We start from the raw sequence: 22,602 nt of genomic DNA, 5'->3' as shown, positions 1-22,602 counted from the left end.
ATTGTTCTATTGTTCTACTGTTCTACTGTTCTATTGTTCTACTGTTCTACTGTTCTAACACTGTTCTAAAACTGTTCTTGTGTTTCAGGAGCGCTCAGGTCCCTGAGGGCCCCGGTGGTGGCGCTGGTTCGTCTCCAGGAGCCTGTTCTGTTTGAGACGATCCTGAAGGTCCCGCTCCAGGTCCTGATCCTGAGTCTGGAACCAAAAACAGACCAAAAACACCTCAACACGGGACAAGCTTTCGCCTCCATGATGAAGGACAAGGTCCAGATCCTCCTCTAGACCTGTTCAGATCCTCCTCTAGACCTGTTCAGATCCTCCTCTAGACCTGTTCAGATCCTCCTCTAGACCTGTTCAGATCCTCCTCTAGACCTGTTCAGACCCTCCTCTAGACCTGTTTCAGATCCTCCTCTAAACCTGTTTCAGATCCTCCTCTAGACCTGTTCAGATCCTCCTCTAGACCTGTTTCAGACCCTCCTCTAGACCTGTTTCAGATCCTCCTCTAGACCTGTTCAGATCCTCCTCTAGACCTGTTTCAGATCCTCCTCTAGACCTGTTTCAGATCCTCCTCTAGACCTGTTTCAGATCCTCCTCCAGACCTGTTTCAGACCCTCCTCTAGACCTGTTCAGATCCTCCTCTAGACCTGTTTCAGATCCTCCTCTAGACCTGTTTCAGACCCTCCTCTAGACCTGTTCAGATCCTCCTCTAGACCTGTTTCAGATCCTCCTCTAGACCTGTTCAGACCCTCCTCTAGACCTGTTCAGATCCTCCTCTAGACCTGTTCAGATCCTCCTCTAGACCTGTTCAGATCCTCCTCTAGACCTGTTTCAGATCCTCCTCTAGACCTGTTCAGATCCTCCTCTAGACCTGTTTCAGATCCTCCTCTAGACCTGTTCAGACCCTCCTCTAGACCTGTTCAGATCCTCCTCTAAACCTGTTCAGATCCTCCTCTAGACCTGTTTCAGATCCTCCTCTAAACCTGTTCAGACCCTCCTCTAGACCTGTTTCAGATCCTCCTCTAGACCTGTTTCAGATCCTCCTCTAGACCTGTTTCAGATCCTCCTCTAGACCTGTTTCAGATCCTCCTCTAGACCTGTTTCAGATCCTCCTCTAGACCTGTTTCAGACCCTCCTCTAGACCTGTTTCAGATCCTCCTCTAGACCTGTTTCAGATCCTCCTCTAGACCTGTTTCAGATCCTCCTCTAGACCTGTTTCAGATCCTCCTCTAGACCTGTTTCAGATCCTCCTCTAGACCTGTTTCAGATCCTCCTCTAGACCTGTTTCAGATCCTCCTCTAGACCTGTTCAGATCCTCCTCTAGACCTGTTTCAGATCCTCCTCTAGACCTGTTCAGACCCTCCTCTAGACCTGTTCAGATCCTCCTCTAAACCTGTTCAGATCCTCCTCTAGACCTGTTTCAGATCCTCCTCTAAACCTGTTCAGATCCTCCTCTAGACCTGTTTCAGATCCTCCTCTAGACCTGTTTCAGATCCTCCTCTAGACCTGTTTCAGACCCTCCTCTAGACCTGTTTCAGATCCTCCTCTAGACCTGTTTCAGATCCTCCTCTAGACCTGTTTCAGATCCTCCTCTAGACCTGTTTCAGATCCTCCTCTAGACCTGTTTCAGATCCTCCTCTAGACCTGTTTCAGACCCTCCTCTAGACCTGTTTCAGATCCTCCTCTAGACCTGTTTCAGATCCTCCTCTAGACCTGTTTCAGACCCTCCTCTAGACCTGTTCAGATCCTCCTCTAGACCTGTTTCAGATCCTCCTCTAGACCTGTTTCAGATCCTCCTCTAGACCTGTTCAGATCCTCCTCTAGACCTGTTTCAGATCCTCCTCTAGACCTGTTTCAGATCCTCCTCTAGACCTGTTCAGACCCTCCTCTAGACCTGTTCAGACCCTCCTCTAGACCTGTTCAGACCCTCCTCTAGACCTGTTCAGATCCTCCTCTAGACCTGTTCAGATCCTCCTCTAAACCTGTTCAGATCCTCCTCTAGACCTGTTTCAGATCCTCCTCTAGACCTGTTTCAGATCCTACTCTAGACCTGTTCAGATCCTCCTCTAGACCTGTTTCAGATCCTCCTCTAGACCTGTTTCAGATCCTCCTCTAGACCTGTTCAGACCCTCCTCTAGACCTGTTCAGATCCTCCTCTAGACCTGTTCAGACCCTCCTCTAGACCTGTTCAGACCCTCCTCTAGACCTGTTCAGATCCTCCTCTAGACCTGTTCAGACCCTCCTCTAGACCTGTTCAGACCCTCCTCTAGACCTGTTCAGATCCTCCTCTAGACCTGTTTCAGATCCTCCTCTAGACCTGTTCAGATCCTCCTCTAGACCTGTTTCAGATCCTCCTCTAGACCTGTTCAGACCCTCCTCTAGACCTGTTCAGATCCTCCTCTAAACCTGTTCAGATCCTCCTCTAGACCTGTTTCAGATCCTCCTCTAAACCTGTTCAGATCCTCCTCTAGACCTGTTTCAGATCCTCCTCTAGACCTGTTTCAGATCCTCCTCTAGACCTGTTTCAGACCCTCCTCTAGACCTGTTTCAGATCCTCCTCTAGACCTGTTTCAGATCCTCCTCTAGACCTGTTTCAGATCCTCCTCTAGACCTGTTTCAGATCCTCCTCTAGACCTGTTTCAGATCCTCCTCTAGACCTGTTTCAGACCCTCCTCTAGACCTGTTTCAGATCCTCCTCTAGACCTGTTTCAGATCCTCCTCTAGACCTGTTCAGATCCTCCTCTAGACCTGTTTCAGATCCTCCTCTAGACCTGTTTCAGATCCTCCTCTAGACCTGTTTCAGATCCTCCTCTAGACCTGTTTCAGATCCTCCTCTAGACCTGTTTCAGACCCTCCTCTAGACCTGTTCAGATCCTCCTCTAGACCTGTTTCAGATCCTCCTCTAGACCTGTTTCAGATCCTCCTCTAGACCTGTTCAGATCCTCCTCTAGACCTGTTTCAGATCCTCCTCTAGACCTGTTCAGACCCTCCTCTAGACCTGTTCAGATCCTCCTCTAAACCTGTTCAGATCCTCCTCTAGACCTGTTTCAGATCCTCCTCTAAACCTGTTCAGATCCTCCTCTAGACCTGTTTCAGATCCTCCTCTAGACCTGTTTCAGATCCTCCTCTAGACCTGTTTCAGACCCTCCTCTAGACCTGTTTCAGATCCTCCTCTAGACCTGTTTCAGATCCTCCTCTAGACCTGTTTCAGATCCTCCTCTAGACCTGTTTCAGATCCTCCTCTAGACCTGTTTCAGATCCTCCTCTAGACCTGTTTCAGACCCTCCTCTAGACCTGTTTCAGATCCTCCTCTAGACCTGTTTCAGATCCTCCTCTAGACCTGTTCAGATCCTCCTCTAGACCTGTTTCAGATCCTCCTCTAGACCTGTTTCAGATCCTCCTCTAGACCTGTTTCAGATCCTCCTCTAGACCTGTTTCAGACCCTCCTCTAGACCTGTTCAGATCCTCCTCTAGACCTGTTTCAGATCCTCCTCTAGACCTGTTTCAGATCCTCCTCTAGACCTGTTCAGATCCTCCTCTAGACCTGTTTCAGATCCTCCTCTAGACCTGTTTCAGATCCTCCTCTAGACCTGTTCAGACCCTCCTCTAGACCTGTTCAGACCCTCCTCTAGACCTGTTCAGACCCTCCTCTAGACCTGTTCAGATCCTCCTCTAGACCTGTTCAGATCCTCCTCTAAACCTGTTCAGATCCTCCTCTAGACCTGTTTCAGATCCTCCTCTAGACCTGTTTCAGATCCTACTCCAGACCTGTTCAGACCCTCCTCTAGACCTGTTTCAGATCCTCCTCTAGACCTGTTTCAGATCCTCCTCTAGACCTGTTCAGACCCTCCTCTAGACCTGTTCAGACCCTCCTCTAGACCTGTTCAGACCCTCCTCTAGACCTGTTCAGATCCTCCTCTAGACCTGTTCAGACCCTCCTCTAGACCTGTTCAGACCCTCCTCTAGACCTGTTCAGATCCTCCTCTAGACCTGTTCAGACCCTCCTCTAGACCTGTTCAGACCCTCCTCTAGACCTGTTCAGATCCTCCTCTAGACCTGTTCAGATCCTCCTCTAGACCTGTTCAGACCCTCCTCTAGACCTGTTCAGATCCTCCTCTAGACCTGTTCAGATCCTCCTCTAAACCTGTTTCAGACTCTGGCTCAGGACCTGATCCGGAGTTTGCAAGTTCAACCAAACTTGGACCGAACTCACAGAGAATCAAACAGCAAAGAACAAGGTCAGGGTCAACTTTATCTTTAGTCCTGGTTTAGTCCTGGTTTAGTCCTGGTTTAGTCCTGGTTTAGACCTGGTTTAGTACTGGTTTAGTACTGGTTTAGTCCTGATTTAGTCCTGGTTTGGACCTGGTCTAGTCCTGATTTAGTCCTGGTTTAGACCTGGTTTAGTCCTGGTTTGGACCTGGTTTAGTCCTGGTTTAGTCCTGATTTAGTCCTGGTTTGGACCTGGTCTAGTCCTGATTTAGTCCTGGTTTAGACCTGATTTAGTCCTGGTTTAGACCTGGTCTAGTCCTGGTTTAGACCTGGTTTAGTCCTGGTTTAGTCCTGGTTTAGTCCTGGTTTGGACCTGGTCTAGTCCTGGTTTAGGCCTGGTTTAGTCCTGGTTTAGTCCTGGTTTAGTCCTGGTTTGGACCTGGTCTAGTCCTGGTTTAGGCCTGGTTTAGTCCTGGTTTAGTACTGGTTTAGTCCTGGTTTGGACCTGGTCTAGTCCTGATTTAGTCCTGGTTTGGACCTGGTCTAGTCCTGATTTAGTCCTGGTTTAGACCTGGTTTAGTCCTGGTTTGGACCTGGTCTAGTCCTGGTTTAGGCCTGGTTTAGTCCTGGTTTAGTCCTGGTTTAGACCTGGTTTAGTACTGGTTTAGTCCTGGTTTAGTCCTGGTTTAGTCCTGATTTAGTCCTGGTTTAGTCCTGCTTTAGTCCTGGTTTAGTCCTGGTTTAGACCTGGTTTAGTCCTGGTTTAGTCCTGATTTAGTCCTGGTTTAGTCCTGGTTTAGTCCTGGTTTAGACCTGGTCTAGTCCTGGTCTAGTCCTGGTTTAGTCCTGGTTTAGACCTGGTTTAGTACTGGTTTAGTCCTGGTTTAGTCCTGGTTTAGTCCTGATTTAGTCCTGGTTTAGTCCTGCTTTAGTCCTGGTTTAGACCTGGTTTAGTCCTGGTTTAGTCCTGATTTAGTCCTGGTTTAGTCCTGGTTTAGTCCTGGTTTAGTCCTGGTTTAGTCCTGATTTAGTCCTGATTTAGTCCTGGTTTAGACCTGGTCTAGTCCTGGTTTAGACCTGGTTTAGTCCTGGTTTAGTCCTGGTTTAGTACTGGTTTAGTCCTGGTTTGGACCTGGTCTAGTCCTGGTTTAGTCCTGGTTTAGTCCTGGTTTAGTCCTGGTTTAGACCTGGTTTAGTCCTGGTTTGGACCTGGTCTAGTCCTGGTTTAGGCCTGGTTTAGTCCTGGTTTAGTCCTGGTTTAGTCCTGATTTAGTCCTGGTTTAGACCTGGTTTAGTCCTGGTTTGGACCTGGTCTAGTCCTGGTTTAGGCCTGGTTTAGTCCTGGTTTAGTCCTGATTTAATCCTGGTTTAGACCTGGTTTAGTCCCATTTAGTCCTGGTTTAGTCCTGGTTTAGTCCTGGTTTAGACCTGGTCTAGTCCTGGTTTAGACCTGGTTTAGTCCTGGTTTAGTCCTGGTTTAGTCCTGGTTTAGTCCTGGTTTAGTCCTGATTTAGTCCTGATTTAGTCCTGGTTTAGACCTGGTCTAGTCCTGGTTTAGACCTGGTTTAGTCCTGGTTTAGTCCTGGTTTAGTCCTGATTTAGTCCTGGTTTAGACCTGGTTTAGTCCTGGTTTGGACCTGGTCTAGTCCTGGTTTAGGCCTGGTTTAGTCCTGGTTTAGTCCTGATTTAATCCTGGTTTAGACCTGGTTTAGTCCCGTTTAGTCCTGGTTTAGTCCTGGTTTGGACCTGGTCTAGTCCTGGTTAAGTTTTGGTTTAGTCCCGGTTTAGTCCTAAACTCTCTCTGTTTTGTGCAGAGCTGTCGCTGCCCGGGGCCCCTGCTCCGGCCCCTGCTCCGGCCCCCCCTGAGGAGCTGAGGCGCTCGGGGGCCCTCTTTGGGGGGCTGCTTAAGGACCTCAGACGCAGATATCCTCAGTACGGCTCTGACATCACAGACGCTCTTCATCCTCAGTGTGTCGCCGCCATCGTCTTCATCTACTTCGCCGCTCTGTCGCCCGCCGTCACCTTTGGAGGGCTGCTGGGTGAGACACGCCCTGTGAGACACGCCCTGTGAGACACGCCCTATGAGACACGCCCTGTGAGACACGCCCTGTGAGACACGCCCTGTGAGACACGCCCTGTGAGACACGCCCTATGAGACACGCCCTGTGAGACACACCCTGTGAGACACGCCCCTATGAGACACGCCCTATGAGACACGCCCTATGAGACACGCCCTATGAGACACGCCCTATGAGACACGCCCCTATGAGACACGCCCTGTGAGACACGCCCCTATGAGACACGCCCTGTGAGACACGCCCTGTGAGACACGCCCTGTGAGACACACCCTGTGAGACACGCCCTATGAGACACGCCACTATGAGACACGCCCTATGAGACACTCTCCTATGAGACACGCCCTATGAGACACGCCCATATGAGACACGCCACTATGAGACACGCCCATATGAGACACGCCCATATGAGACACGCCACTATGAGAAACGCCCTATGAGACACGCCCATATGAGACACGCCCCTATGAGACACGCCCTGTGAGACACGCCCATATGAGACACGCCCTATGAGACACGCTCTATGAGACACGCCCCTATGAGACACGCCCTGTGAGACACGCCCATATGAGACACGCCCTATGAGACACGCCCTATGAGACACGCCCTATGAGACACGCCCTATGAGACACGCTCCTATGAGATACGCCCATATGAGACACGCCCCTATGAGACACGCCCTATGAGACACGCCCTATGAGACACACCCATATGAGACACGCCCTATGAGACACGCCCTATGAGATACGCTCTATGAGACACGCCCTATGAGACACGGCCATATGAGACACGCCCCTATGAGACACGCCCTATGAGACACGCCCTGTGAGACATGCCCTGTGAGACACGCCCATATGAGACACTTCCTATGAGACACGCCCTATGAAACACGCCCTGTGAGACACACCCTGTGAGACACGCCCTGTGAGACACGCCCTATGAGACACGCCCTGTGAGACACACCCTGTGAGACACGCCCCTATGAGACACGCCCTATGAGACACGCCCTATGAGACACGCCCTATGAGACACGCCCCTATGAGACACGCCCTGTGAGACACGCCCCTATGAGACACGCCCTGTGAGACACGCCCTGTGAGACACGCCCTGTGAGACACACCCTGTGAGACACGCCCTGTGAGACACGCCCTGTGAGACACGCCCTATGAGACACGCCACTATGAGACACGCCCTATGAGACACTCTCCTATGAGACACGCCCTATGAGACACGCCCATATGAGACACGCCACTATGAGACACGCCCATATGAGACACGCCCATATGAGACACGCCACTATGAGAAACGCCCTATGAGACACGCCCATATGAGACACGCCCCTATGAGACACGCCCTGTGAGACACGCCCATATGAGACACGCCCTATGAGACACGCTCTATGAGACACGCCCCTATGAGACACGCCCTGTGAGACACGCCCATATGAGACACGCCCTATGAGACACGCCCTATGAGACACGCCCTATGAGACACGCCCTATGAGACACGCTCCTATGAGACACGCCCATATGAGACACGCCCCTATGAGACACGCCCTATGAGACACGCCCTATGAGACACACCCATATGAGACACGCCCTATGAGACACGCCCTATGAGATACGCTCTATGAGACACGCCCTATGAGACATGGCCATATGAGACACGCCCCTATGAGACACGCCCTATGAGACACGCCCTGTGAGACATGCCCTGTGAGACACGCCCATATGAGACACTTCCTATGAGACACGCCCTATGAGACACGCCCTGTGAGACACGCTAATATGAGACACGCCCTATGAGACACGCCCTATGAGACACGCCCTATGAGACACGCCCATATGAGACACGCCCTATGAGACACGGCCATATGAGACACGCCCCTATGAGACACGCCCTATGAGACACGCCCTGTGAGACATGCCCTGTGAGACACGCCCATATGAGACACTTCCTATGAGACACGCCCTATGAGACACGCCCTGTGAGACACGCTAATATGAGACACGCCCTATGAGACACGCCCTATGAGACACGCCCATATGACACACGCCCTATGAGACACGCCCTATGAGACACGCCCTATGAGACACGCCCTATGAGACACGCCCATATGAGACACGCCCCTATGAGACATGCCCCTATGAGACACGCCCATCAGTAAAATCATCAGTGAAACGTTGTCAGAGCTGGAGAGGCTCGTGTGGGACAATGAAGAGAATGAGACTGTTTTGGATCCATTTTAAAGGAGACGTACTCAAATGATAAAAACACCCCAAAGGGAAACCTGTGGGTCATTACTTCATCTTTAAAGATTGCATGGGTCAAACCAGCTCTTCTCGCTTAGAATCTTCCCCTAACTGTTCCTCTGTAGATCACACGTTCCTCTGTAGATCACATGCTGTTCCTCTGTAGATCACATGTTGTTCCTCTGTAGATCACATGCTGTTCCTCTGTAGATCACATGTTGTTCCTCTGTAGATCACACGCTGTTCCTCTGTAGATCACACGTTGTTCCTCTGTAGATCACACGTTGTTCCTCTGTAGATCACACGTTGTTCCTCTGTAGATCACACGTTGCTCCTCTTTAGATCACACGTTGCTCCTCTGTAGATCACACGCTGTTCCTCTGTAGATCACACGTTGTTCCTCTGTAGATCACACGCTGTTCCTCTGTAGATCACACGCTGTTCCTCTGTAGATCACACGTTGTTCCTCTGTAGATCACACGTTGTTCCTCTGTAGATCACACGTTGCTCCTCTTTAGATCACACGTTGCTCCTCTGTAGATCACACGCTGTTCCTCTGTAGATCACACGTTGTTTCTCTGTAGATCACACGCTGTTCCTCTGTAGATCACACGTTGTTCCTCTGTAGATCACATGTTGTTCCTCTGTAGATCACACGTTGTTCCTCTGTAGATCACACGGTGTTCCTCTGTAGATCACACGTTGCTCCTCTGTAGATCACAAGTTCCTCTGTAGATCACATGTTGTTCCTCTGTATATCACACGTTGTTCCTCTGTAGATCACACGCTGTTCCTCTGTAGATCACACGCTGTTCCTCTGTAGATCACATGCTGTTCCTCTGTAGATCACACGTTGCTCCTCTGTAGATCACACGTTGTTCCTCTGTAGATCACACGTTGTTCCTCTGTAGATCACATGTTGTTCCTCTGTAGATCACACGCTGTTCCTCTGTAGATCACACGTTGTTCCTCTGTAGATCACACGTTGTTCCTTTGTAGATCACACGCTGTTCCTCTGTAGATCACACGTTGTTCCTCTGTAGATCACACGTTGTTCCTCTGTAGATCATATGCTCTTCCTCTGTAGATCACATGCTGTTCCTCTGTAGATCACATGCTGTTCCTCTGTAGATCACACGTTGTTCCTCTGTAGATCACACGCTGTTCCTCTGTAGATCACACGCTGTTCCTCTGTAGATCACACGCTGTTCCTCTGTAGATCACACGTTGTTCCTCTGTAGATCACATATTGTTCCTCTGTAGATCACACGCTGTTCCTCTGTAGATCACACGTTGTTCCTCTGTAGATGACACGTTGTTCCTCTGTAGATCATATGCTCTTCCTCTGTAGATCATATGCTGTTCCTCTGTAGATCACATGTTGTTCCTCTGTAGATCACACGTTGTTCCTCTGTAGATCACACGCTGTTCCTCTGTAGATCACACACTGTTCCTCTGTAGATCACACGTTGTTCCTCTGTAGATCACACGTTGTTCCTCTGTAGATCACACGTTGTTCCTCTGTAGATCACATGTTTCTCCTCTGTAGATCACACGTTGTTCCTCTGTAGATCACACGTTGTTCCTCTGTAGATCACACGTTGTTCCTCTGTAGATCACACGTTGTTCCTCTGTAGATCACACGTTGTTCCTCTGTAGATCACACGTTGTTCCTCTGTAGATCACACGCTGTTCCTCTGTAGATCACACGCTGTTCCTCTGTAGATCACACGCTGTTCCTCTGTAGATCACACGTTGCTCCTCTGTCGAACACACGTTGCTCTTCTGTAGATCACACGTTGCTCCTCTGTAGATCACACGTTGTTCCTCTGTAGATCACACGTTGTTCCTATGTAGATCACATGCTGTTCCTCTGTAGATCACACGCTGTTCCTCTGTAGATCACACGTTGCTCCTCTGTGGATCACACGTTGCTCCTCTGTAGATCACACGTTGCTCCTCTGTAGATCACACGTTGCTCCTCTGTAGATCACACATTGCTCCTTCGTAGATCACACGTTGCTCCTCTTTAGATCACACGTTGCTCCTCTGTAGATCACAAGTTGCTCCCCTGTAGATCACACGTTGCTCCTCTGTAGATCACACGTTGCTCCTCTGTAGATCACACGTTGCTCCTCTGTAGATCACACGTTGCTCCTCTGTAGATCACACGTTGCTCCTTCGTAGATCACACGTTGCTCCTCTGTAGATCACACGTTGCTCCTCTGTAGATCACATGTTGTTCCTCTGTAGATCACATGCTCTTCCTCTGTAGATCACATGCTGTTCCTCTGTAGATCACATGTTGTTCCTCTGTAGATCACACGTTGCTCCTCTGTAGATCACACGTTGTTCCTCTGTAGATCACACGTTGTTCCTCTGTAGATCACATGTTGTTCCTCTGTAGATCACACGTTGTTCCTCTGTAGATCACACGGTGTTCCTCTGTAGATCACACGTTGCTCCTCTGTAGATCACACGTTCCTCTGTAGATCACACGCTGTTCCTCTGTAGATCACATGTTGTTCCTCTGTAGATCACATGCTGTTCCTCTGTAGATCACACGTTGCTCCTCTGTAGATCACACGTTGTTCCTCTGTAGATCACACGTTGTTCCTCTGTAGATCACACGTTGTTGCTCTGAAGATCACACGCTGTTCCTCTGTAGATCACACGCTGTTCCTCTGTAGATCACACGCTGTTCCTCTGTAGATCACACGTTGTTCCTCTGTAGATCACACGTTGTTCCTCTGTAGATCACATGTTGTTCCTCTGTAGATCATATGCTCTTCCTCTGTAGATCACATGCTGTTCCTCTGTAGATCACATGTTGTTCCTCTGTAGATCACACGTTGTTCCTCTGTAGATCACACGCTGTTCCTCTGTAGATCACACGTTGTTCCTCTGTAGATCACATGTTGTTCTTCTGTAGATCACACGTTGTTCCTCTGTAGATCACACGTTGCTCCTCTGTAGATCACACGTTGTTCCTCTGTAGATCACACGCTGTTCCTCTGTAGATCACACACTGTTCCTCTGTAGATCACACGTTGTTCCTCTGTAGATCACACGTTGTTCCTCTGTAGATCACACGTTGTTCCTCTGTAGATCACACGTTGTTCCTCTGTAGATCACACGTTGCTCCTCTGTAGATCACACGTTGTTCCTCTGTAGATCACACGTTGTTCCTCTGTAGATCACACGTTGTTCCTCTGTAGATCACACATTGTTCCTCTGTAGATCACACGTTGTTCCTCTGTAGATCACACGCTGTTCCTCTGTAGATCACACGCTGTTCCTCTGTAGATCACACGTTGCTCCTCTGTCGAACACACGTTGTTCCTCTGTAGTCACACGTTGCTCCTCTGTAGATCACACGTTGCTCCTCTGTCGAACACACGTTGTTCCTCTGTAGATCACACGTTGTTCCTCTGTAGATCACATGCTGTTCCTCTGTAGATCACACGCTGTTCCTCTGTAGATCACACGTTGCTCCTCTGTAGATCACACGTTGCTCCTCTGTAGATCACACGTTGCTCCTCTGTAGATCACACGTTGCTCCTCTGTAGATCACACGTTGCTCCTTCGTAGATCACACATTGCTCCTCTTTAGATCACACGTTGCTCCTCTGTAGATCACAAGTTGCTCCCCTGTAGATCACACGTTGCTCCTCTGTAGATCACACGTTGCTCCTCTGTAGATCACACGTTGCTCCTCTGTAGATCACACGTTGTTCCTCTGTAGATCACACGATGTTCCTCTGTATATCACACGTTGTTCCTCTGTAGATCACACGCTGTTCCTCCTTTAGATCACACGCTGTTCCTCTGTAGATCACACGTTCCTCTGTAGATCACACGCTGTTCCTCTGTATATCACACGTTGTTCCTCTGTAGATCACACGTTGTTCCTCTGTAGATCACACGTTGTTCCTCTGTAGATCACACGCTGTTCCTCTGTAGATCACACGTTGTTCCTCTGTAGATCACACGTTGTTCCTCTGTAGAACATATGCTCTTCCTCTGTAGATCACATGCTGTTCCTCTGTAGATCACATGTTGTTCCTCTGTAGATCACACGTTGTTCCTCTGTAGATCACACGCTGTTCCTCTGTAGATCACACGTTGTTCCTCTGTAGATCACATGTTGTTCTTCTGTAGATCACACGTTGCTCCTCTGTAGATCACACGTTGTTCCTCTGTAGATCACACGCTGTTCCTCTGTAGATCACACACTGTTCCTCTGTAGATCACACGTTGTTCCTCTGTAGATCACACGTTGTTCCTCTGTAGATCACACGCTGTTCCTCTGTAGATCACACGCTGTTCCTCTGTAGATCACACGTTGTTCCTCTGTAGATCATATGCTCTTCCTCTGTAGATCACATGCTGTTCCTCTGTAGATCACATGTTGTTCCTCTGTAGATCACACGTTGTTCCTCTGTAGATCACACGCTGTTCCTCTGTAGATCACACGCTGTTCCTCTGTAGATCACACGCTGTTCCTCTGTAGATCACACGTTGCTCCTCTGTCGAACACACGTTGCTCTTCTGTAGATCACACGTTGCTCCTCTGTAGATCACACGCTGTTCCTCTGTAGATCACAAACTGTTCCTCTGTAGATCACACGTTGTTCCTCTGTAGATCACACGTTGTTCCTCTGTAGATCACACGTTGTTCCTCTGTAGATCACACGTTGTTCCTCTGTAGATCACACGTTGCTCCTCTGTAGATCACACGTTGTTCCTCTGTAGATCACACGTTGTTCCTCTGTAGATCACACGTTGTTCCTCTGTAGATCACACATTGTTCCTCTGTAGATCACACGTTGTTCCTCTGTAGATCACACGCTGTTCCTCTGTAGATCACACGCTGTTCCTCTGTAGATCACACGTTGCTCCTCTGTCGAACACACGTTGTTCCTCTGTAGTCACACGTTGCTCCTCTGTAGATCACACGTTGCTCCTCTGTCGAACACACGTTGTTCCTCTGTAGATCACACGTTGTTCCTCTGTAGATCACATGCTGTTCCTCTGTAGATCACACGCTGTTCCTCTGTAGATCACACGTTGCTCCTCTGTAGATCACACGTTGCTCCTCTGTAGATCACACGTTGCTCCTCTGTAGATCACACGTTGCTCCTCTGTAGATCACACGTTGCTCCTCTGTAGATCACACGTTGCTCCTCTGTAGATCACACATTGCTCCTTCGTAGATCACACGTTGCTCCTCTTTAGATCACACGTTGCTCCTCTGTAGATCACAAGTTGCTCCCCTGTAGATCACACGTTGCTCCTCTGTAGATCACACGTTGCTCCTCTGTAGATCACACGTTGCTCCTCTGTAGATCACACGTTCCTCTGTAGATCACACGCTGTTCCTCTGTATATCACACGTTGTTCCTCTGTAGATCACACGTTGTTCCTCTGTAGATCACACGTTGTTCCTCTGTAGATCACACGCTGTTCCTCTGTAGATCACACGTTGTTCCTCTGTAGATCACACGTTGTTCCTCTGTAGAACATATGCTCTTCCTCTGTAGATCACATGCTGTTCCTCTGTAGATCACATGTTGTTCCTCTGTAGATCACACGTTGTTCCTCTGTAGATCACACGCTGTTCCTCTGTAGATCACACGTTGTTCCTCTGTAGATCACATGTTGTTCTTCTGTAGATCACACGTTGCTCCTCTGTAGATCACACGTTGTTCCTCTGTAGATCACACGCTGTTCCTCTGTAGATCACACACTGTTCCTCTGTAGATCACACGTTGTTCCTCTGTAGATCACACGTTGTTCCTCTGTAGATCACACGCTGTTCCTCTGTAGATCACACGCTGTTCCTCTGTAGATCACACGTTGTTCCTCTGTAGATCATATGCTCTTCCTCTGTAGATCACATGCTGTTCCTCTGTAGATCACATGTTGTTCCTCTGTAGATCACACGTTGTTCCTCTGTAGATCACACGCTGTTCCTCTGTAGATCACACGCTGTTCCTCTGTAGATCACACGCTGTTCCTCTGTAGATCACACGTTGCTCCTCTGTCGAACACACGTTGCTCTTCTGTAGATCACACGTTGCTCCTCTGTAGATCACACGCTGTTCCTCTGTAGATCACAAACTGTTCCTCTGTAGATCACACGTTGTTCCTCTGTAGATCACACGTTGTTCCTCTGTAGATCACACGTTGTTCCTCTGTAGATCACACGTTGTTCCTCTGTAGATCACACGTTGCTCCTCTGTAGATCACACGTTGTTCCTCTGTAGATCACACGTTGTTCCTCTGTAGATCACACGTTGTTCCTCTGTAGATCACACATTGTTCCTCTGTAGATCACACGTTGTTCCTCTGTAGATCACACGCTGTTCCTCTGTAGATCACACGCTGTTCCTCTGTAGATCACACGTTGCTCCTCTGTCGAACACACGTTGTTCCTCTGTAGTCACACGTTGCTCCTCTGTAGATCACACGTTGCTCCTCTGTCGAACACACGTTGTTCCTCTGTAGATCACACGTTGTTCCTCTGTAGATCACATGCTGTTCCTCTGTAGATCACACGCTGTTCCTCTGTAGATCACACGTTGCTCCTCTGTAGATCACACGTTGCTCCTCTGTAGATCACACGTTGCTCCTCTGTAGATCACACGTTGCTCCTCTGTAGATCACACGTTGCTCCTCTGTAGATCACACGTTGCTCCTCTGTAGATCACACATTGCTCCTTCGTAGATCACACGTTGCTCCTCTTTAGATCACACGTTGCTCCTCTGTAGATCACAAGTTGCTCCCCTGTAGATCACACGTTGCTCCTCTGTAGATCACACGTTGCTCCTCTGTAGATCACACGTTGCTCCTCTGTAGATCACACGTTGCTCCTCTGTAGATCACACGTTGCTCCTTCGTAGATCACACGTTGCTCCTCTTTAGATCACACGTTGCTCCTCTGTAGATCACATGTTGTTCCTCTGTAGATCACATGCTCTTCCTCTGTAGATCACATGCTGTTCCTCTGTAGATCACATGTTGTTCCTCTGTAGATCACACGTTGCTCCTCTGTAGATCACACGTTGCTCCTCTGTAGATCACACGTTGCTCCTTCGTAGATCACACGTTGCTCCTCTGTAGATCACACGTTGCTCCTCTGTAGATCACATGTTGTTCCTCTGTAGATCACATGCTCTTCCTCTGTAGATCACATGCTGTTCCTCTGTAGATCACATGTTGTTCCTCTCTAGATCACACATTGCTCCTCTGTAGATCACACGTTGTTCCTCTGTAGATCACACGTTGTTCCTCTGTAGATCACACGTTGTTCCTCTGTAGATCACATGCTGTTCCTCTGTAGATCACACGTTGTTCCTCTGTAGATCACACGTTGTTCCTCTGTAGATCACATGTTGTTCCTCTGTAGATCATATGCTCTTCCTCTGTAGCTCACATGCTGTTCCTCTGTAGATCACATGTTGTTCCTCTGTAGATCACACGTTGTTCCTCTGTAGATCACACGCTGTTCCTCTGTAGATCACACGTTGTTCCTCTGTAGATCACATGTTGTTCTTCTGTAGATCACACGTTGTTCCTCTGTAGATCACACGTTGCTCCTCTGTAGATCACACGTTGTTCCTCTGTAGATCACACGCTGTTCCTCTGTAGATCACACACTGTTCCTGTGATGTTCCTCTGTAGATCACATGCTGTTCCTCTGTAGATCACATGCTGTTCCTCTGTAGATCACACGCTGTTCCTCCTTTAGATCACACGTTGTTCCTCTGTAGATCACACGTTGCTCCTCTGTAGACCACACGTTGTTCCTCTGTAGATCACACGTTGTTCCTCTGTAGATCACACGTTGTTCCTCTGTAGATCACACGCTGTTCCTCTGTAGATCACACGCTGTTCCTCTGTAGATCACACGCTGTTCCTCTGTAGATCACACGTTGTTCCTCTGTAGTCACACGTTGCTCCTCTGTAGATCACACGTTGTTCCTCTGTAGATCACACGTTGTTCCTCTGTAGTCACACGTTGCTCCTCTGTAGATCACACGTTGTTCCTCTGTAGATCACACGTTGCTCCTTCGTAGATCACACGTTGCTCCTCTGTAGATCACACGTTGCTCCTCTGTAGATCACACGTTGCTCCTTCGTAGATCACACGTTGCTCCTCTGTAGATCACACGTTGCTCCTCTGTAGATCACACGTTGCTCCCCTATAGATCACACGTTGCTCCTCTGTAGATCACACGTTGCTCCCCTGTAGATCACACGTTGCTCCTCTGTAGATCACACGTTGCTCCTCTGTAGATCACACGTTGCTCCTCTGTAGATCACACGATGTTCCTCTGTAGATCACACGTTGCTCCTCTGTAGATCACACGTTGCTCCTCTGTAGATCACACGTTGCTCCTCTGTAGATCACACGTTGCTCCTCTGTAGATCACACGTTGCTCCTCTGTAGATCACACGTTGCTCCTTCGTAGATCACACGATGCTCCTTCGTAGATCACACGTTGCTCCTCTGTAGATCACACGTTGCTCCTCTGTAGATCACACGATGTTCCTCTGTAGATCACACATTGCTCCTCTGTAGATCACACGTTGCTCCTCTGTAGATCACACGTTGCTCCTCTGTAGATCACACGTTGCTCCTCTGTAGATCACACGTTGCTCCTCTGTAGATCACACGTTGCTCCTCTGTAGATCACACGTTGCTCCTTCGTAGATCACACGTTGCTCCTCTGTAGATCACACGTTGCTCCTCTGTAGATCACACGTTGCTCCTCTGTAGATCACACGTTGCTCCTCTGTAGATCACACGTTGCTCCTTCGTAGATCACACGTTGCTCCTTCGTAGATCACACATTGCTCCTCTGTAGATCACACGTTGCTCCTCTGTAGATCCCACGTTGCTCCTCTGTAGATCACACGTTGCTCCCCTGTAGATCACACGTTGCTCCTCTGTAGATCACACGTTGCTCCTTCGTAGATCACACGTTGCTCCTCTGTAGATCACACGTTGTTCCTCTGTAGATCACACGTTGCTCCTCTGTAGATCACACGTTGCTCCTCTGTAGATCAAACGTTGCTCCTCTGTAGATCACACGTTGCTCCTCTGTAGATCACACGTTGCTCCTTCGTAGATCACACGTTGCTCATCTGTAGATGACACGTTGCTCCTCTGTAGATCACACGTTCCTCCTTCGTAGATCACACGTTGCTCCTCTGTAGATCACACGTTGCTCCCCTATAGATCACACGTTGCTCCTCTGTAGATCACACGTTGCTCCTCTGTAGATCACACGTTGCTCCTCTGTAGATCACACGTTGCTCCTCTGTAGATCACACGTTGCTCCTTCGTAGATCACACGTTGCTCCTCTGTAGATCACACGTTGCTCCTCTGTAGATCACACGTTGCTGCTCTGTAGATCACACGTTGCTCCTCTGTAGATCACACGTTGCTCCTCTGTAGATCACTCGTTGTTCCTCTGTAGATCACACGTTGCTCCTCTGTAGATCACACGTTGCTCCCCTGTAGATCACACGTTGCTCCTCTGTAGATCACACGTTGCTCCTCTGTAGATCACACGTTGCTCCTCTGTAGATCACACGTTGCTCCTCTGTAGATCACACGTTGCTCCTCTGTAGATCACTCGTTGTTCCTCTGTAGATCACACGTTGCTCCTCTGTAGATCACACGTTGCTCCTCTGTAGATCACACGATGTTCCTCTGTAGATCACACGTTGCTCCTCTGTAGATCACACGTTGCTCCTCTGTAGATCACACGTTGCTCCTCTGTAGATCACACGTTGTTCCTCTGTAGATCACACGATGTTCCTCTGTATATCACACGTTGTTCCTCTGTAGATCACACGCTGTTCCTCCTTTAGATCACACGCTGTTCCTCTGTAGATCACACGTTCCTCTGTAGATCACACGCTGTTCCTCTGTATATCACACGTTGTTCCTCTGTAGATCACACGTTGTTCCTCTGTAGATCACACGTTGTTCCTCTGTAGATCACACGCTGTTCCTCTGTAGATCACACGTTGTTCCTCTGTAGATCACACGTTGTTCCTCTGTAGAACATATGCTCTTCCTCTGTAGATCACATGCTGTTCCTCTGTAGATCACATGTTGTTCCTCTGTAGATCACACGTTGTTCCTCTGTAGATCACACGCTGTTCCTCTGTAGATCACACGTTGTTCCTCTGTAGATCACATGTTGTTCTTCTGTAGATCACACGTTGCTCCTCTGTAGATCACACGTTGTTCCTCTGTAGATCACACGCTGTTCCTCTGTAGATCACACACTGTTCCTCTGTAGATCACACGTTGTTCCTCTGTAGATCACACGTTGTTCCTCTGTAGATCACACGCTGTTCCTCTGTAGATCACACGCTGTTCCTCTGTAGATCACACGTTGTTCCTCTGTAGATCATATGCTCTTCCTCTGTAGATCACATGCTGTTCCTCTGTAGATCACATGTTGTTCCTCTGTAGATCACACGTTGTTCCTCTGTAGATCACACGCTGTTCCTCTGTAGATCACACGCTGTTCCTCTGTAGATCACACGCTGTTCCTCTGTAGATCACACGTTGCTCCTCTGTCGAACACACGTTGCTCTTCTGTAGATCACACGTTGCTCCTCTGTAGATCACACGCTGTTCCTCTGTAGATCACAAACTGTTCCTCTGTAGATCACACGTTGTTCCTCTGTAGATCACACGTTGTTCCTCTGTAGATCACACGTTGTTCCTCTGTAGATCACACGTTGTTCCTCTGTAGATCACACGTTGCTCCTCTGTAGATCACACGTTGTTCCTCTGTAGATCACACGTTGTTCCTCTGTAGATCACACGTTGTTCCTCTGTAGATCACACATTGTTCCTCTGTAGATCACACGTTGTTCCTCTGTAGATCACACGCTGTTCCTCTGTAGATCACACGCTGTTCCTCTGTAGATCACACGTTGCTCCTCTGTCGAACACACGTTGTTCCTCTGTAGTCACACGTTGCTCCTCTGTAGATCACACGTTGCTCCTCTGTCGAACACACGTTGTTCCTCTGTAGATCACACGTTGTTCCTCTGTAGATCACATGCTGTTCCTCTGTAGATCACACGCTGTTCCTCTGTAGATCACACGTTGCTCCTCTGTAGATCACACGTTGCTCCTCTGTAGATCACACGTTGCTCCTCTGTAGATCACACGTTGCTCCTCTGTAGATCACACGTTGCTCCTCTGTAGATCACACGTTGCTCCTCTGTAGATCACACATTGCTCCTTCGTAGATCACACGTTGCTCCTCTTTAGATCACACGTTGCTCCTCTGTAGATCACAAGTTGCTCCCCTGTAGATCACACGTTGCTCCTCTGTAGATCACACGTTGCTCCTCTGTAGATCACACGTTGCTCCTCTGTAGATCACACGTTGCTCCTCTGTAGATCACACGTTCCTCTGTAGATCACACGCTGTTCCTCTGTATATCACACGTTGTTCCTCTGTAGATCACACGTTGTTCCTCTGTAGATCACACGTTGTTCCTCTGTAGATCACACGCTGTTCCTCTGTAGATCACACGTTGTTCCTCTGTAGATCACACGTTGTTCCTCTGTAGAACATATGCTCTTCCTCTGTAGATCACATGCTGTTCCTCTGTAGATCACATGTTGTTCCTCTGTAGATCACACGTTGTTCCTCTGTAGATCACACGCTGTTCCTCTGTAGATCACACGTTGTTCCTCTGTAGATCACATGTTGTTCTTCTGTAGATCACACGTTGCTCCTCTGTAGATCACACGTTGTTCCTCTGTAGATCACACGCTGTTCCTCTGTAGATCACACACTGTTCCTCTGTAGATCACACGTTGTTCCTCTGTAGATCACACGTTGTTCCTCTGTAGATCACACGCTGTTCCTCTGTAGATCACACGCTGTTCCTCTGTAGATCACACGTTGTTCCTCTGTAGATCATATGCTCTTCCTCTGTAGATCACATGCTGTTCCTCTGTAGATCACATGTTGTTCCTCTGTAGATCACACGTTGTTCCTCTGTAGATCACACGCTGTTCCTCTGTAGATCACACGCTGTTCCTCTGTAGATCACACGCTGTTCCTCTGTAGATCACACGTTGCTCCTCTGTCGAACACACGTTGCTCTTCTGTAGATCACACGTTGCTCCTCTGTAGATCACACGCTGTTCCTCTGTAGATCACAAACTGTTCCTCTGTAGATCACACGTTGTTCCTCTGTAGATCACACGTTGTTCCTCTGTAGATCACACGTTGTTCCTCTGTAGATCACACGTTGTTCCTCTGTAGATCACACGTTGCTCCTCTGTAGATCACACGTTGTTCCTCTGTAGATCACACGTTGTTCCTCTGTAGATCACACGTTGTTCCTCTGTAGATCACACATTGTTCCTCTGTAGATCACACGTTGTTCCTCTGTAGATCACACGCTGTTCCTCTGTAGATCACACGCTGTTCCTCTGTAGATCACACGTTGCTCCTCTGTCGAACACACGTTGTTCCTCTGTAGTCACACGTTGCTCCTCTGTAGATCACACGTTGCTCCTCTGTCGAACACACGTTGTTCCTCTGTAGATCACACGTTGTTCCTCTGTAGATCACATGCTGTTCCTCTGTAGATCACACGCTGTTCCTCTGTAGATCACACGTTGCTCCTCTGTAGATCACACGTTGCTCCTCTGTAGATCACACGTTGCTCCTCTGTAGATCACACGTTGCTCCTCTGTAGATCACACGTTGCTCCTCTGTAGATCACACGTTGCTCCTCTGTAGATCACACATTGCTCCTTCGTAGATCACACGTTGCTCCTCTTTAGATCACACGTTGCTCCTCTGTAGATCACAAGTTGCTCCCCTGTAGATCACACGTTGCTCCTCTGTAGATCACACGTTGCTCCTCTGTAGATCACACGTTGCTCCTCTGTAGATCACACGTTGCTCCTCTGTAGATCACACGTTGCTCCTTCGTAGATCACACGTTGCTCCTCTTTAGATCACACGTTGCTCCTCTGTAGATCACATGTTGTTCCTCTGTAGATCACATGCTCTTCCTCTGTAGATCACATGCTGTTCCTCTGTAGATCACATGTTGTTCCTCTGTAGATCACACGTTGCTCCTCTGTAGATCACACGTTGCTCCTCTGTAGATCACACGTTGCTCCTTCGTAGATCACACGTTGCTCCTCTGTAGATCACACGTTGCTCCTCTGTAGATCACATGTTGTTCCTCTGTAGATCACATGCTCTTCCTCTGTAGATCACATGCTGTTCCTCTGTAGATCACATGTTGTTCCTCTCTAGATCACACATTGCTCCTCTGTAGATCACACGTTGTTCCTCTGTAGATCACACGTTGTTCCTCTGTAGATCACACGTTGTTCCTCTGTAGATCACATGCTGTTCCTCTGTAGATCACACGTTGTTCCTCTGTAGATCACACGTTGTTCCTCTGTAGATCACATGTTGTTCCTCTGTAGATCATATGCTCTTACTCTGTAGATCACATGCTGTTCCTCTGTAGATCACATGTTGTTCCTCTGTAGATCACACGTTGTTCCTCTGTAGATCACACGCTGTTCCTCTGTAGATCACACGTTGTTCCTCTGTAGATCACATGTTGTTCTTCTGTAGATCACACGTTGTTCCTCTGTAGATCACACGTTGCTCCTCTGTAGATCACACGTTGTTCCTCTGTAGATCACACGCTGTTCCTCTGTAGATCACACACTGTTCCTGTGATGTTCCTCTGTAGATCACATGCTGTTCCTCTGTAGATCACATGCTGTTCCTCTGTAGATCACACGCTGTTCCTCCTTTAGATCACACGTTGTTCCTCTGTAGATCACACGTTGCTCCTCTGTAGACCACACGTTGTTCCTCTGTAGATCACACGTTGTTCCTCTGTAGATCACACGTTGTTCCTCTGTAGATCACACGCTGTTCCTCTGTAGATCACACGCTGTTCCTCTGTAGATCACACGCTGTTCCTCTGTAGATCACACGTTGTTCCTCTGTAGTCACACGTTGCTCCTCTGTA

The 22,602-nt window shown here is 48.6% G+C and overlaps 1 protein-coding gene across 1 annotated transcript in view; it reads left to right on the top strand.

Moving 5' to 3' along the window:
- Window positions 1-249: 249 nt before the first annotated feature.
- The window catches only part of LOC140376944 (anion exchange protein 2-like), a 76,042-nt gene continuing 53,689 nt past the window's right edge, over window positions 250-22,602 (top strand). The window contains exons 1-3 of the mRNA XM_072462184.1: window positions 250-264; window positions 4,163-4,235; window positions 6,021-6,245. Coding sequence (XP_072318285.1) covers window positions 250-264; window positions 4,163-4,235; window positions 6,021-6,245 — 313 coding nt within the window. The remainder of the gene's footprint in view (window positions 265-4,162; window positions 4,236-6,020; window positions 6,246-22,602) is intronic.

Source organism: Eucyclogobius newberryi, unplaced genomic scaffold (genome assembly GCF_026437365.1).
Source record: "Eucyclogobius newberryi isolate DKJ021-1_F unplaced genomic scaffold, fEucNew1.0.hap1 SCAF_39, whole genome shotgun sequence".
Lineage (NCBI taxonomy): Eukaryota > Metazoa > Chordata > Actinopteri > Gobiiformes > Gobiidae > Eucyclogobius > Eucyclogobius newberryi.
Note: the sequence above shows the minus strand (reverse complement) of the source record. Positions and strands in the feature narration are given on the sequence as shown.